This window comes from Dendropsophus ebraccatus, chromosome 3, assembly GCF_027789765.1.
Source record: "Dendropsophus ebraccatus isolate aDenEbr1 chromosome 3, aDenEbr1.pat, whole genome shotgun sequence".
Classification (NCBI taxonomy): domain Eukaryota; kingdom Metazoa; phylum Chordata; class Amphibia; order Anura; family Hylidae; genus Dendropsophus; species Dendropsophus ebraccatus.
The window spans coordinates 63,309,612-63,324,005 of record NC_091456.1 but is presented as its reverse complement, the minus strand read 5'-3'; the positions used below and the strand labels follow the sequence as shown (position 1 = coordinate 63,324,005).

The window sequence follows — 14,394 nt, the reverse complement described above, 5'->3', positions numbered from 1 at the left end:
GTGTAACTGGGAGAGAGGATACCGCATGAGGCAGTGACCATCCTGCACCACCGCACACAATGTTATATAATGAGTGAATTAGAACTGTCATTTCTGACTAACTTAACTAACATGACAGGGCTGAAGTTGCCACCCTTGGGGAACTAAGAGTCTGCCATATCTCACCTCATGGCAGATGCAGGCCGGGTCACATTGAAAATGTCATCTGATCTGACAGCGACATGTTATAAAGCATGAGGTGCTGGGGAGATTAATAGATGGTACTGATAGGCAGTCCTATCAGTGACAGACAACTATCTCTGTATATACCCACTAGGCTTCCAAGCATTGAAAGAGCAGGGATTTTACCCAGTAAGTTACAGGTTATAGTCGTCTTGTTGTACAACATGATGCTGCTGGATTTACTACCATTATTAATTATAGTGTTCTTCTCCGGGTTACAAAAAGCAGTGCCATTTCTGTATTGGAATAAAAAACTTACACTACATGCACCTTTTTATGGCAAATTAAAGGGGTACTCTGGTGAAATGTTTTTCTTTTAAATCAACTGGTGTCAGACTTCTATAGATAAAACAAAATAAATGTGAAGTCTTCCAGTACTTACAAGCTGCTGTATGTGCTGCATGAAGTAGTGTATTCTTTCCAGTTTGACACAGTGCTCTCTGCTGCCACCTCTGTTTGTTTGTGCCAGGAACTGCCCAGAGCAGTAGCAAATCCCCATAGAAAACCTTTTCTGCTTTGGACAGTTTCTCTTATGGACAGCCGTAGGGTTAAACCATAAAATTCTGTCTGCTTACCGCCACCACTGGGAGGAACGTGCTGCATACACATTAATTATGGAGTTCTGTGGGAACTGTGTAAATGTATATGTGATTCTTGTAGTACCCCTTCATTGTGGAAATCTAGACTTTGCATGAAATTCCAGCTAGGTCTGGGATTTGGAGACAAGAAGCGCCTCTCTACATTTTGGCACTGTTCGTGCTAGATCGTCTTTACAAAGGCGAGTCATTGCACTTTTTTAGTCAGCTTTGTTTTCGGCAATGGATTTATGTTATTCCTTGCCTTACAGATCTTTTAGCCACGCTGAAATCTTGATGCCTGACCTGTGATAAATGCTGGAACTGAGAATTACCATTTGTTTTGGTAACATTTCCTTTCTATAGCAAAGTCTGTGTCGGAGAAAAAAAAAAGCCAGCCAGCCAAGTGATTAATTTGTTGGTTTGCGGCAAGGGTGCCCTTGGGATTCTCAAGGCAGTTTATGTGATTTATTTCTAATCTTATTCTAAAGGATTCACTTGCAAGCAGGAGATAGATTGTAACCAACCATTCATACGCTTCTGGTTTGATGCACGTCACCATTCCAGGTCACGTAGGCCTCAGACATTGCTCGAGGAAATCCCTGACAATACACATTATGTGATCTGGTTTCAGTGACTACGCTCATTCATGTTATTAAACCTAAAAAAAAAAAAAATTGACAATTATGCTGCTTCTTAAAACTCTCCCCACATGAATTAGTGTGTGTGGCTTTGTTGTTGAGGGTATAAACCCACACACCGTATATGCAGCAGATATGCAACAAATACGCAGCAGATTTGTTGGTACAGATTTGATGCTGTGTTCAGTTATTTAGATCTAATCTGCTGCGATTTTGCTGCGAGTTTGCTGCGTATCGCAGCAGTAAATACGCTGCATATACGGTGTGTGGGTTTATACCCTGAAAGTGATCTTTTTACCCCTGCTTCAGTTCAGTTATAAATGATTGGAACATGGTCTTCAGATATAACAGTAATTTATTGATCTCCTACATACATCAGGAACAGCAACTTCTCTTTGATCATACAATATACCTGTAATACATACACTATGCTGCTCTCTGCCTCTACTACATACACTATGGCGCTCTCTGCCTCTACTGCATACACTATGCTGCTTTCTGCCTCTACTACATACACTATGGTGCTCTCTGCCTCTACTGCATACACTATGCTGCTCTTTACCTGGACTACATACACTATGCTGCTCTCTGCCTATTGCATACACTATGGTGCTCTCTGCCTCTACTGCATACACTATGCTGCTCTCTACCTGGACTACATACACTATGCTGCTTTCTGTACTACTTACACCATGCTGCTGTCTGCCTCTACTACATACACTATGCTGCTCTCTGCCTCTACTACATACACTATGCTGCTCTTTACCTGGACTACATACACTATGCTGCTCTCTGCCTATATTGCATACACTATGCTTCTCTCTGCCTATGCTGCAGATGCTGGGCTGCTCTCTGCCTGAGGTCAAGCTGCTTCTTTGGTCTCCTCGTGAGGGCAGCTCCATTTTATTTTTCTAGGACACTTTGTGTACTGTACAGAACTCTAAAAAACCGTCTGCCCTCGACATAGCAAGTGATATACAGTTTATTAGCCTTTATGGCCTTGCTTTATCTGTATTAGTACAGTGATCCCTCAACTTACAATGGCCTCAAGATACAATATTTTATACATGCAATGGTCCTTTCTGAACCATCGTAACTTGAGACCAGACATATTTACAACATACATCATCCTGGAACCAATTAATATTGTATGTTGAGGGACCACTGTAACCTCTGTATTTGCCGCCACCTATTCATAATGTGCCTTTCATTCATTTTTCCGCAGGACAGAAAAATTTTTGCAAAAACCATGAAGTCATTTGTTGAAAAAATTGCCACGGTAAGACAAACTAAAAATATATTTTAATTAGGTTTTAAAAGTGAGTCCCTAAAGTTCTGTAGTTGACTGACTGAAAAGAGAACTCAAAGGGTTGTCATAGGGGCCTAGCAGTAGTGCAGATGAAGCCTGAATTTGAAACAAAAGGTTTAAATGCATTAAGGAGTTGGGTGTTCAAACCCCCCAATCTTCAGAGATGGAAGAAGCCCACAGCCCTGCAATTTTCTCATTGGCTTATAGCTTTTTCCTTCTCGCTGCAGAAGATTGTCTCTATTATAAGGCTTATAATCCATAACCAGAGGGGAAAAAAAGCCCAAGATAGGAAAAAGTATGCACTTCCCAATATAATATTCTAATATACTTTATTTAGGGCGGGGCGCTTTGTGATCTGTGTGCAGCAAAGGTCCCTTTAAAGGAGAAGTCCGGCTGAAATTTATTTTTTATATGTTATTACTTATGGAAAGTTATACAATTTTCTAATGTACATTAATTATGGGAAATGCTCATATACTGCTATTTCCCTTAATTTAGTGTATCAGGAAGTGTTAGAATTCTCTCAGAACCAGTGACGTCACGACGAACGTTGTAATTCCTATGGAGTGTCCAGCAGGGGGCGCTCTATATATATAGAAGTCAATGAGTACTATTGACTTCTATATATAGTGCGCCCCTGCTGGACACTCCATTGGAATTACAATGGATGTGTGTATGTAATGTAATGTTATGCACTGTACTTTGCGATTGAATACATTTATGGAATACTTTGGGGAGTAAGTGTCCTTGCTCCCCAAAGTATCCCATGAATGTTTTCAATAAATACATTTGCAGGGCACCGAGCAGCTCGGTGCTGGGAACATATACAAAGTACTACTCCCCCATTATCTGCAGATAATGGGGGAGTAGTACCTGTGCTATCTATCGCCGCCCGCGCCGCGGCTCATATAGGTGCCGCCCGCTCCACCGCTCACAGAAGTGCCCCCTCCTCCTCCTCCGCTCCCCCTCCTCCTCCCGGCTTGAAACCCTATGGTCGCGCTGTCTCCCCGCCGCCCACGCCGCTGTCTGCCCGCCGCCACTCACACTATCCGGCCGGGAGCACGGCGCTCTCAGCTCCTGCAGGCCGGCCGCGTCAGCCCTCACCCACCCTGGCCGGGAGCACCAGGAGCGCCGTGCTCCCAGCCGGATAGTGTGAGTGGCGGTGGGCAGACAGCGGCGCGGCCATAGTGTTTCAAGCCGGGAGAAGGAGGGGGAGCGGAGGAGGAGGATAGGGCACTTCTGTGAGCGGCGGCGGCGATAGATAGCACAGGTACTACTCACCCATTATCTGCAGATAATGGGGGAGTAGTACTTTGTATATGTTCCCAGCACCGAGCAGGGAGGGGGGAGGTTGATGGCACCTCTCTCCCTCCCTGCTCGGTGCCCTGCAAATGTATTTATTGAATACATTTATGGGATACTTTGGGGAGCAAGGACACTTGCTCCCCAAAGTATTCCATAAATGTATTCAATCGCAAAGTACAGTGCATTACATTACATACACACATCCATTGTAATTCCAATGGAGTGTTCAGCAGGGGCGCACTATATATATATATATATATATATATATATATTATAATATATATATATATATATATATATATATATATATATATATATTATAATATATATATATATATATATATATATATATATATATATATATATATATATATATATATAATATTATATATAGTAGTCAATGGTACTCATTGATTTCTATATATAGAGCGCCCCCTGCTGGACACTTCATAGGAATTACACCGTTCGTCGTGACGTCACTGATTCTGAGAGAATTCTAACACTTCCTGATACAATAAATTAAGGGAAATAGCAGTATATGAGCATTTCCTATAATTAATGTACATTAGAAAATTGTATAACTTTCCATAAGTAATAACATATAAAAAATAAATTTTGGCCGGACTTCTCCTTTAACTATTTATTTAGGAATACTGGTAATAGAGCCTCTTGTTTAGCAAAGACTTATGATTTAGTTATGAAGCTACTGTAAGAAATGCTGTTAGAACTTGCTGGCTTGGGGTCACTCTAATGTCATGCTTCATAGTATGCTAAGTTGCTGTGGTGTTTTTGTAGACCCTGTAAATTAGCATTTACTTAATGTTCTTACGTGTTCCCCTTAAAAAGGATGTTGTGTTCTTACAACTTCTAAAATGTTTGGTTCAGCGAGTCTGATTTAAGGTCATCTTTTGATTGAAATGAAACAAAGGGCTGCTTTTGTGCTGGAAGGCCTGGAAGAAAAGAAGCTATTCACAAGGAATTAGCACTAGTTGCTTGTCCTTTCCTGAACACTTAGTTAGATGATAGGTCTCTGTGTAGTAGTGGGGAGAAGGTATAGACTGCTGTAATGTCAGATTCTAATGTAAGTGTATGCTAAGGACAATGACAGTTAAAGGAGTATTCTCATCTGGGACATTTATGGCATAGCCTGTCTGATAGATGTGTCTTCAACCTCAGGGATTGACTAATATCTTTGGACTGACAGACCCTGACCCTATCTGCCCTGTTTGTGGTTGGAAAGCAAGTTGTTTTATGCATTTTGCAGTACTCACCACAAACCTGATAGCTTTTGATCTTGAGATCTTCAGGTCCCAGAAGTGGGGCTCACATCTGATATTTATGGCATATGCTAAGGGATATTTGGTTGCAAACGGTTAGGCAGGTTTGATGTGCTGTGCGTATTACAAGATATATTAACTTTATTCTGTAGGCAAAGACCCACCTTTAGGAGGAGCCATTTTTGAAAGAAAAGAAAATTGTGTGGTTTAATAGCTGCTAAAAACAACCCACTGTGTTCATTAGAAGCATGCTCTCCATGCCTTCTATCACCTCCTCATCCGTGATTAATGGTTGTTTTTTATATGCGCATATACACACTGGCTGTCAGGTAAACCTCTCTCCTCATCAATACAGTATTACTTAATGGAAAATACATCGATACTACGGTCTTTCATATATGTGGGTGCCCTGAACAAGCCATAGTAAACGATAAAATTAGAAGAAACGTCCCTATGGGACGCCTATTACGAGCTACACCGTTCCGCAGCTAATGCTCCTATGCCTATTGCCTAGTCCCCCCCTTATTGTTCCTGTCCTGTTAGTGTACGTCTATGTTGTCTCTTGTTACATGTTACATGTAGTTGATGCTAATCCCACTCTGTGGGACTCCTGGTTACACTGGGTTAATTTGAAATTCGTTTCCCTTCGTTGGGAACCCAGAGTTATACTTAGCTATGCTCGAATGTTATTTCTTTGTTGCTCATTTACAGTTTAAATGTTCTCAGTATTTCGAGCTTTTACGTCCCGACCTTTGACAGCACATGTATGTATTTGCATTTGTTACTGTTGATACTTGTTACTTCACTGGCCATTAATTGGTGTAACTATGGTCTATGTTTGTAAAGAAAAACTTCTTATAAATAAACAATTTATTAAAAAAAATTAGAAGAAACATCACCAAAAATACTTGTTATAGTATTTTTATTTTCTGTAACCTATATTTTTTTCCCCTCCAGGGAGAATTTTCTCATCTGGTTTTGCTGGCAATGTTCGATTGTGTTGACGATACAAAGCTTATAAAACAGATCATCCTTTCGGTGAGTTTACATGCAATAAAAAATTTTACCAAGCCAAACTTGGAAACTATTCACAGTACAGAACTTGTAAAACTTGTAGCCCAGGTGTTTGCAACTATAGGACAGACAAGTTGCACGTGTCACCCATGTAGTATGCATTTCTTGTATTTTAACGTGTACTGAGTGATTAGATCCTTAAAGGGGTGTTTTCCTCTCCCCATCTCCCCTTTCTATATCTGAGTTGGGAATACCCCTTTTAATATACGTCTTTCTTTTGTTTAGTGGTAATATAAACAGCAAAACCATGCAAAGAATTATAACGCAGTAGTAAATTTTTCTAAAACTCATTTTACTCAAAGGTTAACAGTAAACAAGTTGCAGTACAGTATACATATCGAAATCTCTCCACAGTATAAACCATGTGTATTATATATCTTGGTGAACATCATGCGCTGGAGTGGTAGTAAGAGGTGACCCACACCATTGTCCCCACACTTTAAGCTTCTTTGGACATTTCCTATGTACAAAAAAATGTTTTTCAAACATCACTACCTTATCTACCGTTGAGATCCAGGTGGCCCGCCTTGGTGGTAGTCTGTCTATCCATCTCATAGCAATGTCTTTACAAGCTAAGAACAATGATTCTGTTAGAAAAATAAACACTCCCAAATATTTAAAGTGTACCTGTCGTTTAAATTTTTATTTTATTTTTTTTGCAGAAATCAATAGTACAGGCGATTTTAAGAAACTTTGTAATTGGGTTTATTAGCTGAAAAATGCATTTTTATCATGAGAAAGCAGTTTAAAGCTCTCCCCCCTGTCTTCATGGTTGTCTATGGAGAGGGGAGGGGTGGAGGGAGTTGAGGCACCAAAACAGGACAACAAAGAGTTAATTTACAGCTACATCACTGCGCTATCTCCTCTTAAAGCGACTCTGTACCCACCATCTGACCCCCTGCCCCCCCCCCCCCAAACCATTTGTACTTTGTCTTATCCACGGATGCGGAGAAGGCCTTTGACCGAGTCAGTTGGCCTTTCCTCTTTGCCACACTTAAACACCTTGGTCTTGGACCAACATGTTGGAGTGGATCAGCACTTTGTACTCCCACCCCTCGGCCCAGGTCTCTGTCAATGGCCTTCTCTCCTCCTCATTCCCTATAGCTAATGGAACGCTAAAAGGCTGCCCTCTCTCTCCCCTCATTTTTATCTTGACCCTCAAGCCCTTTCTCAGACAGGTGAGGAAAAATATGAATATTGCCAAATTCTTTCCAACTATAAAATTAACTTACAAAAATCTGAAGCACTCAACCTCTCTGTCGCTTCCTCTGTTGCTGCCTCCCTGGAGTCTTTATTCCCTTTCCGTTGGTCGCGTTGCTCCTTGACGTTCCTCTGTATCTGACCTTTTTAAGGCTAACTTCCCACCTATGCTTAAATGTATTGAAGCAGACTTGCTCCGGTGGGACAAGAGTACCTTCACCTGGTTTGGGCACTGTTTGATTTTTAAGATGAATGTCTTGCCTCGCCTGCTCTACCTCTTCCAAGCCCTTCCCATGGCGGTGCCCTTGTCCTACTTCCAGCAACTCTCCACACTTCTTACGAAATTTATTTGGGCACATAAACAACCCCGCTTAGCTAAATCGATTCTGTACCGTCCTAAAACGAGAGGTGGTCTCGGTCTCCCGAACCTTTATCATTACTACGTTGCTGCTCATCTTTCTCTGGTACTAGATTGGCATCGCCATGCCCCCACCAAATTATGGGTAGGCCTGGAAATGATGATCTCCCCAATTTCACTGCTGGCGGCTCCGTGAATCCCAGCCTCCTCTCGTTTTGTCGGTTTCCACCCTACGATTGTTCCCACACTGAAGATGTGTCGTAAACACCTCTCAGCCAGCATCCTTCCCCTCCGTTTCCGGCATTGGGCCACCCCTCTTTCTCGGTCGGCACGGAGGATCCGGTTTTTCGAACCTGGTCCCGAGCTGGCTCTTTTCGAGCTTCCTCTTTTCGAGCTTCCATGTTCCTCCGGGCCTTGACATGGCTGTCCCTCGCTGACCCTTTTGACCCAGCCCCCTTGGGGTTCTGGAGGGTGCTACAACTCCATCACTTCCTTCGCTCTCCCCCTAACCCTTCTTGTTTTGCCCACTCCTTTACGCAATTTGAAACCCTCTGCTTGGGCTCTGGCCCCATCCGCCATTCTCTTTCCCTCCTATATACTTTGTTGGGCTCCCTGCCAGAACAGCCACCTCCTCTTTTTCCTCACCGCCTGGGAGGGAGATTTAAATATTTCCCTTTCTGCGGCACAAGTCGACAGAGTCTTTACCTGTACACACTCCTCTTCTTTCTCCCCGCGCCTTCAGGAGGCGGGTTACAAACTACTCCCACGTTAGTACCGGGTCCCTACACGCATTCACCGGATTTTCCCTGGTGTCTCGCTATTATGTTGGAGAAACTGTGGTGGAGAAGGTACCCTTTTACACACTTTCTGGAGCTGTCTCAAATTGGTACCCTTCTGGAAGGAAGTGTGGCGCATCTCCTTCACCTTCACTGACCATCAGCTCACCTTCTCTCCATCGCTCTTTCTCTTGCATATATCTTATTTCCCTTAAGACTTACCGGCGCTCTGTTCTCCGACATTTGATTAAGGCTGCATTCCCACGTTCCGTGATCTTGACGGATCACGGACGTGGAATGCATGTACCGGAGTCCCCCCGCGGCCGGACAGCATCTGTAATTAGATGCTGGGAGCGGGGGAGACTGTATCCATAAGCGCCGCGCTGTAATGAATATAGTCTCCCCCGCTCCCAGCATCTAATTACAGATGCTGTCCGGCCGCGGGGGACTCAGGTACATGCATTCCACGTCCGTGATCCGTCAGTATCACGGAACGTGGGAATGCAGCCTAACGCTGCGCGAGCATGTATCCTGACCCCCCCTAGCATTACCATGTGGATTCGTAAAGTCAAGAATATCAAACACATGGAAGACCTCACTGCACAGTTATATGGATGTGACTCCAAGTTTTTTTGGACATGGTTTTATTGGGACCAATTCAACGAGACGGATGAATACAAGACTCTTTTGGCTCAGTGAGGTGCGGCCTTCCATGAAATTTGGCAGCTACTTGTTTTCCTTGCTATGACCCAGCAGGTTTAGGAAGTCCTATATGCAATGCTTCCTGGGAATAGTGTGGAAAATGGCTCTCCTCTGTATTGCAGAGTAGGGTCCTGGTTGGCTGGGTGAGACACTGTACTGACAAGGAGAGAAAATGGCAAAACAGTGCTGTCTACAGGTGTCCCTGGGTTGGCTGTGATACATAGTTCATGTCTCAAGGTTAGAGATATGTATAATCTGGCATTGTGTTTGCCTGACAAGTTTCAGAATAATAAATACTCTAGATTAGTTTATAAAATGATAGTAAGAACTTTTAACTGGCTACATCCTTTTGCCTTGACAAATACCATATTCGCTTGTAGTGCAGAGATAATTATTTATTCCTTGAGGGGTATCTGGCTAATCCCGTGTTTTGAGATCCTCAAATAAGACTCCACAAACTCTCTTTCCTGATAATAATGGCAGACATATTTATTTGTACATATTACTTTCTATATGTTAAGTTATTCCACATAAACAAAACTTTTCATATGTTGCTGCTAATGGTGAGACTAACAATTGTTTCCTTACTTGTTATCTATTCCATCTCCTTCCCGTAGTTCTCAACTGCTGCTGAAAACACACAAATCTGTGCATGAGCTTTTCTCTCTTTGTCCTCCCCCCCCCCCTTCTGAGATAACTGATGTAAACACGTCCCTGACTGGCTTTACCTGCAACATTGTAGCTTCTTTGTAGTACTAGTAGGGTTATTCTGAGGTCAAGTTGCTGATGAACTCACTGTGATTACCCTACCAGCATTACAAAGAAGCTGCAATGTTGCAGATAAAGCCAGTCAGTGACTTGTTTACATCAGCTGTCTCAGAAGGGAGGAGGGGGAGACTGAGAGGAAAGGCTCACACACAGATTTTTGTGTTTTCAGCAGAAAGCAGCAGCTAAGAACTTCAGGAAGGAGACTGAATAGATAATAATGTTCTGATATGGTCAGACTAACAATTCATTCCAAACTTTTATGTTTGATTGGAATACCCCTTTAAATATGGATTTAGAGGGAAAAGTAACTTTTTTTTAACTTCAAATTTCCCGTTTTTATAAATGTTGTGACATTATAATGCATTCACTCTTCTTCTTTGCATTGTTTCTGTGGGCCAAGAGCTCCAGACATGGAACAATATAGATGTGCACTCCATGCGTTGCTTGCACTTTGTCACGTCGGTAGCGTCTCTTTTAACTTGACAGCACATTCTACACAAAGCCCCCTTCCTGTGAGATTCTATGCCTCATTATGGTCACTAAAGCGCCTTTTCTGCTTCTTTTATACCACAAATCCTGGCAGTTGTGGAGCAGGGTAATAATCCAGCACATTGCATCTCAATTGCTTTAGAGGGTCTGTTGCACCAGATAAATCTTACAGACTTTCACACTGCTAATCATATATTAAATAACCATTCTGCTCCCATTCATCTGGTGGCTAATAATTCTACTTTTTATTCTTTGAGGATGAGTATTTCCACTTTTCTTGTACCACAACTGGAAGTAACAATTACATTAATGATCCTATTAGGCCCTGGTGGTAGTCTAATATCTTGCAGTGGTATTGGCCTTACTCTGCTAGCGTTCACGTATCTGGAGTAGCAGGTTGGCAAGTTGAAGGTTAGTGTTTAACATGAGACATTCCAGTGATACTTCATAATCCTAAATCCATAATCCTCTGTATTACAACTGTGTTTGCCCTTAAAGGGATTAGCCCAGTACATTTTATATTTATTGTAGGAATAAAAATGAACTGGATTTGCCAAATACATAAAAATAAAATAAAATAAATAAATAGATAAAATGACCACTTGGTTTATAACATACAGAGCTGAGTGCTGGTGGTCATACGGACATAGTTGTTGCATTGGTCCTCTGTTCACTAAACAGCAGACTATACAACTTAGCAGAAAAATAATACGGTGGTAGTCAGCTCACCTCTATGATAACACAGTGGTGTCTGTTTATGGAGCGGGTGCACGGGTCCAGCGATAGCCAATCGCAAGTCCAGAACAGAAAACATTGGTGGGGGACTCCAAAATAAAATATTTCCTTTATTTTATATTTAAAAAATGCATAAAATCACTTGTCGTGTTGCATAGTAAACCAGCTTTTACCCTGCTTGTCACTGAAGGACCAAAGTCTACACAGTAGCACAGCAATATTCGGCAAAGTGGAGAAGGCTGCTTCTGAGAATTAAATCTAGTTGTCATTGCACTTATCCAATTGAACCCTTGGACAAAAGTTTATATTAAAAAGCTTTCTACCTTGTGTGAACATTTTTGAGTTTATAGAATAAACTCTCATTACTTGTCTGGGTTCAGACAAGCAGCTCACACTGTATGTTTAGCTAAGCTCCATAAAATAGCTGGATAATTTTTTCTTTCTGTAGATCACGGTGTACAGATTAGTTGGATATTTCCCAGAAAACGAAATGCATGTATATTGGGCCAGTAAGAAATAGTTTGAGCTTTTAGGTCTAAGGCCTGCATAATTGTGACTGTAGTTCTTGTCTGTAGGGGTGTATGTTCTCACACTCAGGATTTGTCTATTGTCCAGGATTTAAATGTGCAGTAAATGTGTCGGCAGATTTTCATCCAGAATGGCCTCATTCAATAATCCAGTGTGAAATTTCTGAAAAGAATGTGACTATTCTTTGTGTGGACAAATTTTTTTTCCCTACCACAAACACAAATTAGACAAAAATAAAAAAAATCCATATTTAAATTTTTTGTTCCTTATTTCCTCAGGTATGGTTGGAATCTTGTTGTAAACATGATTTAGAGAATCCCTTTTAAGAGCTTACACACGCATACAACTTTTACTTTATAATGATAATTATAACAACAGACCACGTGACTGACTCTCGTATGTGGACGCTTTTTACTGTGCCTATCGCACAGACAGAATCCTGTTTTGTTCAGTCTTTGCCTCAGGCACAAAACTGTCATTAAAATAAATCCTCTTACCAACTGTTACCAAGTAAAGATTTCCATAATGGAAACATAGGATTAAGAAAAGATTAGTTAAAGATATCTATTTATTTAGCCACCACAACCAACCAGTGAAACGGTCATGGAATTTGCTATAGCCTTTATGCACTTACATAGGCATAGTTATTAACATAATTTTATTCCAGTGTGCATAAACGTGGCAAATTTTGGCACATTTGCTCAAAAAATTATTTATTTATGTATTTTGGACTTTTTGAAAATGACACAACCTAACCTCCATATACCAACCGATTTATAATTTATGGCGGAAACTGGGGAAATTATATGCTAGAACCAAAACATGCACCAAATTAGTTTATAGGCACAGTTTACTCCAGTTGGGTGCATTTTGCTCCAATTTCAAATACTGGTGGTCTTCTGGTTTTCTCTCCCTGCTGTCCTCCAGACTATGCAAATGAAATTCTTTAAGCCATTCCTGATTTCTTTTTATAATGCTAAAGATCTTTTATGAAACTGTTAGTTATTTAGGCACAAAGAAGCCTGAGAAGAGAGTCTGAACATGCAGGTGGAAAAAAAAAATCATTTATAGAAAGACAATACTGTCTGGATTTAGGCTATGTTTACACAACAATTTTGTACGGCCGTTATTTGATGCTCCAAAAAAGAGCCATTGTTTTAAGTACCAGATAACGGCTGTGGTTTTAGCATGTTCCAGTGGCCATCATTGTAATAACGACCATTTAAACGTTATTCTAGTTCAAAGTCAGAGATTGCCCTTTTGGGTGTGTCTTTAATTAAAAGGTCCATTGATTTTAATACAAAGTTAATTTAAAGAGGATGAACCATCTATCCCTGGGCCAGATTAAAGAGTATGTACCTGATGGTACATCCTCTTTAAACATTGTGTGAACCAGCGGCCTTTGTTTCCATAGACTTAAAGGGGTTATCCAGCGCTACAAAAACATGGCCAGTTTCCCCCTACTGTTGTCTCCAGTTCAGGTGCGGTTTGCAATTAAGCTCCATTTACTTCAATGGAACGGAGTTTCAAAACCCCACCCAAACTGGAGACAACAGTAGGGGGAAAGTGGCCATGTTTTTGTATCACTGGATAAACCCCTTTAATTTGAAATATTTGAGGAATTAAAACAGCCGTTAATTTAAATTTGAATGGCCCGCCTTTGGGGTATGTTCACACTGAGGAATAGGCAAGGAATTGAAGAGCAAAGTTTTCTGTTTGTAATTTCCTCTTCAGCTCTGGCGGAAAGCGGAAATTTAAAGCCCCAATGGCTTCTATGTTATGTCAATTTTTTGGGTGGTAAGTGAATCAGCGGCGGAACATTCCATGTGTAGATTTTGCCATGAAAACAACAAAGCGGAAATCCCATTAAGCAAACGTAAAATCAAGTGCAGATTCCACTTAAACTTCCTTGCCTATTCCTCAGTGTGAACAAACCCTTATTTTACATCATGTGAACATCGCCTTTAAGTGATAGTCACTCACTCTGACATTAACAGCAACAGTGGCTGCTCCACATTGCGGCTATACCTCTGTTAGGCAGGTCTGGGAAAGTTCTAAATCTTGGTGCCACCGGGACAACAGTTTCACAAAGTTGGGGCTTCTCTGTCTCTGAGTCTGCTTCCCACCACCTTGGCCCAGTGCTTGTTTCACCCACATTTCTCCCCCACCCCAATCACATACACAGACATGTGCAACAGAGGTATAGCTGCAATGTGCTGGTTGCTGCAAATATCCCTTTAAATTCATTTAAGAACAATACTTTACCAAGGAGAAGCTGGTGTTAGTACAGTTATGCGTTGCAAAATTGTTTCCTTCATTTGCGTAGCTAAATGGAGACTACAAGTTACACTCACTTGTAGCTTTGTATTATAATTTCTAACATTAGGTTGTTTACTGTTCAGGATGTATCCTGAGCTGCTGCATTCTCTTGTGGA

The 14,394-nt window shown here is 41.4% G+C and overlaps 1 protein-coding gene across 1 annotated transcript in view; it reads left to right on the top strand.

Moving 5' to 3' along the window:
- PUM3 (pumilio RNA binding family member 3) overlaps positions 1-14,394 on the top strand; it is a 59,579-nt gene that overhangs the window by 28,719 nt on the left and 16,466 nt on the right. Inside the window, exons 12-13 of the mRNA XM_069964276.1 lie at positions 2,664-2,717; positions 6,287-6,367. Coding sequence (XP_069820377.1) covers positions 2,664-2,717; positions 6,287-6,367 — 135 coding nt within the window. The remainder of the gene's footprint in view (positions 1-2,663; positions 2,718-6,286; positions 6,368-14,394) is intronic.